The sequence below is a fragment of the Terrapene carolina genome, unplaced genomic scaffold (genome assembly GCF_002925995.2).
Source record: "Terrapene carolina triunguis isolate 2854851 unplaced genomic scaffold, T_m_triunguis-2.0 Scaffold34029, whole genome shotgun sequence".
NCBI lineage: Eukaryota > Metazoa > Chordata > Testudines > Emydidae > Terrapene > Terrapene triunguis.
Genome location: NW_020698380.1, coordinates 823900 through 828176, shown reverse-complemented (window position 1 = coordinate 828176; position 4277 = coordinate 823900). Strand labels below are relative to the sequence as shown.

The 4277-nt window shown below is 35.6% G+C and overlaps 1 protein-coding gene across 1 annotated transcript; it reads left to right on the top strand.

Moving 5' to 3' along the window:
* Window positions 1-2126: 2126 nt before the first annotated feature.
* LOC113405154 (C-C chemokine receptor type 5-like) lies at window positions 2127-4277 on the top strand. The gene is made up of 2 exons (XM_026646073.1): window positions 2127-2197; window positions 3208-4277. Exon 2 carries the CDS (start codon window positions 3219-3221, stop codon window positions 4269-4271), a length of 1053 nt encoding a protein of 350 aa, XP_026501858.1. The 5' UTR covers window positions 2127-2197; window positions 3208-3218; the 3' UTR covers window positions 4272-4277.

Genomic DNA, 4277 nt, shown 5'->3' with positions numbered 1-4277 from the left:
GTTTTGAAGTGCTCTTTTCTTAACCTACCCTTATATTTAACATTTTAAATGTTTCTTTCTTAACCAACCTTTATATTTTTACCATGTGCTTAATAAACAGTTTCCTTTATATGTTTCTCTTTTATTTAACTCTTTTTAAATGCTCTTTTCTTAACCTACCCTTATATTTAATACACCTTTTACATTTATTTCAAAGTTTTTTATTCTTTAATAACATACTAAACTAGTCCTTTAAAATCACCTCTCCTTACTAAACCTCACTAAAAATCTCTCTTCTCTTTAATAACTTGCCTCTATTCTTTCAAACTAACCATTTAAAACCAAAAATCTTTATTTTTCTTTAAGTTCTCCCTCTATTCTTTAATAACATGCCAGACTAGGCCTTTAAAATCATCTCTCCTTATTCAACCTCACCAAACAATCTTTCTTTCCTTTTTTTCCTCTAAACCTTACCAAAGCTTTCTTTTTTAATCTTTAAGCTCTCTCACTTTGTTCTTTCAACGTTTTTTCTCTAAAAAAGCAACCAAATGTATCAAAGCACAAGTGTGCAACACTCCCCCTATTCAAACATAAAAAATAATCAATTTTTTTTTCAAAATGGCTGACGGCGCCAAATCTCGACAGCAATGGAAACGGGAATGGAGGGTGGGAAATAAGCCCTGAATGGGGCATGGAAACCTGTCAAAAATACATGGTGATTAATACTATCAAGCCGTATACTACTATTCTGGCATCTCCTAACTTTTCAGTTCAAGACTTTGGAACTTAATAATCTTTTCATGTAGGATTTATCTCTAAGTAATATTTTTGGTTAAACAGGCCAAGCAAACCAGAGGTTGTACAATGTTTAACCATCAGTGAGAGGACATGGATTAAGCACTAGAAGGAACAGTGTCCCTTTGATGCATGCAGATGGTGCCATAGAATGTCCCTGGGGAACTGTCCAGCAAAATACCTCCTGAAACATTGTACAGCCACAAAGCTAAATCCCAACCTATGAGGAAAAAACAAAACAAAAGATCTGTGCAGTAATAACTATTCTCTGTGCTTTGCTCCTCCACTGAAACTGTCATTGCAGATGAAGTGGCAAACATCACACCCAAAACTTCTGTCTTTTTTCAAATATATTACAGTTGTTCAAAACACTACAGTTTCCAAGAGTGCTACTACAAGGCAAGAATGTGTGTAGCCTTTGCTCAGTCATGCAAGAAGACTCAGTATTTGAAACCTTTTAATTTGTTTTCTGCAAACATTTGTATTAATTGTTTGTTTTGGTTAGCAAGAATGTTTCCAGAAACTTGGGCATAGGAGTCCATATAACAATACACACTAGAGAGTACTTAGTCAAGCCCTACTGTTTATAAGAGTTGCAGTCATCCAGTCAGGGAGACGAAACAATGCCCTGTGAGTTGGGTGATCAATTGCACAGCACAAATAGTGAATTATAGTAAATATTCAAAGCTACAGTCATAGTGAATAATTCATGAGAAACCCATAAGCTGAAATACTTTGTACAAAACCTTTAAATAATTTTGAATAACTATTGAATATTTATAAATAGTAAAATTGTTCACAGATAATTTGCAAACAGATACTAATAGTTTGCCTCATTTTGACAGTTATTGATGGAAAAGATCTATTAAATCATTGATTACAACCAACTTTCAAACTCCAGATAATAGGCATTTCTGATGCTAAGGACATACCACATTAGAGTTCAGGCAAAAGGCTGTCACAATAAGAGGAAATAAAATCTTGAATCAAGTGAATCATTTTAACCCAATATTACATTTTGGCAGAAACCAGTAATTAGAACAAGATAATCAATGCTAACTGCAGATACTGTCCATTCAAAATAGACACTGGAGAGTGTCTTTTTTTGACAAAAGTTTTACAGCATGAGAATATAGCCCAACAAAGACAATGGTTTTGAAATTATTTGATGCCATGCAGGGTGGTGTTTCAATATCAGTTTATAGATTTGTGAATTTTCTTACAGGTTATCAACTGAGAATAACGTGCGGAATATTTCTTGGATGGTAGAGAACAGTGCTCTGCTTTAATTCAAAGTCTACATTTTTCATTGCTTGGAATTGATCTGAATTGCAAGAGAGGTGAAACTTGCCATTTCATCCTACAAAGTCAATTCTAGTGCAGCATTGTCTAATCACCTCTTCCACATTTTCCTAATTAACAGGTAAGTCACCTATTTCTTGTATGCAAGGATATTATCATGACAAGAACAAGAGAGCCCAATTCTCATTCACACTAAAACCACTTTACCTTGCTCTGACAGTGTAAAAGGGCCTTAAAGTAAAAATAAATTATATTCATATTCACTTTCTTCAAGGCTCCTTTGCATGACTAGAGCAGTTTAAAATGGCCTGGGTGTAAATGAGAATAAGGCCAAAGACTTAAAGGAACAATTTTGTTAAATAAAGAATGCGGGCCTTATTCTCATTTAGACTTATGGATTCTGTTTTCAAGGGTTTATTTTTAGCAGTTTTTTAGTTTTATGTAGATGTCCAAAAATTAGGGTTGTTCGGGGCTCTCTTTCTATATACTGTAATGAATAATGTCTTTTTTCAGAACCAAAGTAAACCAAATACAGAAGCACAGAGTGGTTGGTTAATGTGAGAAATGAGAAAAATTGTTGAAAGAATAATTTGCAACAACTAATATGTTTGGCAAATTTTGCTTGTGGAATGCTACTTAGATGCTGTCCACCACAGCCTACCAATGCACACCCACTCATGGCTTATTGCTGTTGTGTGAGCTAGTGACATCTGAATGTGGGTAGGAAACCTGAAAAACAATAAGCGTTTCCTCTAGATAGGCCCTTTTTTAATGGTGCTCTTTTTGTCTCATTCTGACACTTCTGAAAACCACTTAAACGCACTTGTAACAAACCAGCTGAGAACTAGCTGCCTTTGCGATTAGTCATCAGCCAGCTCTCAGTTGTGTCATGGTACTGACATAGTTTACTGAAGATGAAAAATATTTCTCATACATAATGCATGTGGAAACCAATATTTAACAAATAGTGGAGGTATCAGAGCGTCTCAAAAAAAGGGTTGCAATCATCTTTTATAATGGGAAGCATTAGGCAACTTAAATATGGAAGTCACTGCCAGCTTCCCAATAATATTGTGATAAAATATGTTTTAGTCCATCTCTTTAGTTTCTACCATCTCTTTCTTCATCCAGGACAGTACAAGATGGATGCAGGAACTGACACGACAACCTATGATTATGATCTTGACTCAGAACCATGCCAAAAAGCTGATGTCAAAAAATTTGCATCCCTGTTTCTGCCACCGCTTTATTCTTTGGTGCTGATATTTGGCCTGGTGGGAAATGCGCTAGTTGTGCTGATCCTGATAAAATACAAGAAGCTGAGAAGCATGACTGACATCTATCTGCTGAATCTGGCAATTTCCGATTTACTTTTTATTCTTTCCTTACCATTTTGGGCTTATTATGCAGCACGTGAATGGGATTTTGGAAATGCAATGTGTAAAATTCTTTCAGGGGTCTATTATGCTGGCTTCTACAGTGGAATGTTTTTCATAATACTTTTGACAATAGATAGATATCTGGCCATTGTCCATGCAGTGTTTGCTTTAAAAGCTAGGACAATTACCCATGGTATCTTCACAAGTGTTTTCATTTGGAGTGTTGCAATATTAGCCTCTCTTCCAGGGTTTATATTTCACAGTGTTCAAAAGGAAGGTGATAATTGGACCTGCAGCTCTCATTATCCATCAGATTCCAAAATCAAATGGAAGGAATTCCTGATTTTAAAGATGAACATCCTGGGACTTGTCATTCCACTGGTCATTATGATCTTCTGCTATTCAGAGATTATAAAAACATTACTGAGATGTAGGAATGAGAAAAAACATAAGGCAGTCAGGCTTATTTTTATCATAATGATTGTTTATTTTATCTTCTGGACACCATTCAACATTGTTGTTCTCATATACACTTTTCAAGATTCATTTTCCCTAAATAACTGTGAGAGCAGCAGGCAGCTGGAGATAGCAATCCAAGTGACAGAAGCAATTGCAATGATCCACTGTTGTATCAACCCCGTGATCTATGCCTTCGTTGGTGAAAAGTTTAGGAAATATCTTTATACCTTTTTCCAAAAACACATTGCAATCTACCTCTGCAAACACTGTCCAGCTCTTCATGGTGATAAATTAGAACGGGTTAGCTCCACATACACCCCTTCCACTGCAGAGCATGATATCTCCATTGGTTTGTAAAGTGCG

What these genes read in the sequence shown, in the direction of transcription:
- LOC113405154 (XM_026646073.1), top strand. Translation starts at nt 3,219, where the DNA reads ATGGATGCAGGAACTGACACGACAACCTATGATTATGATCTTGACTCA.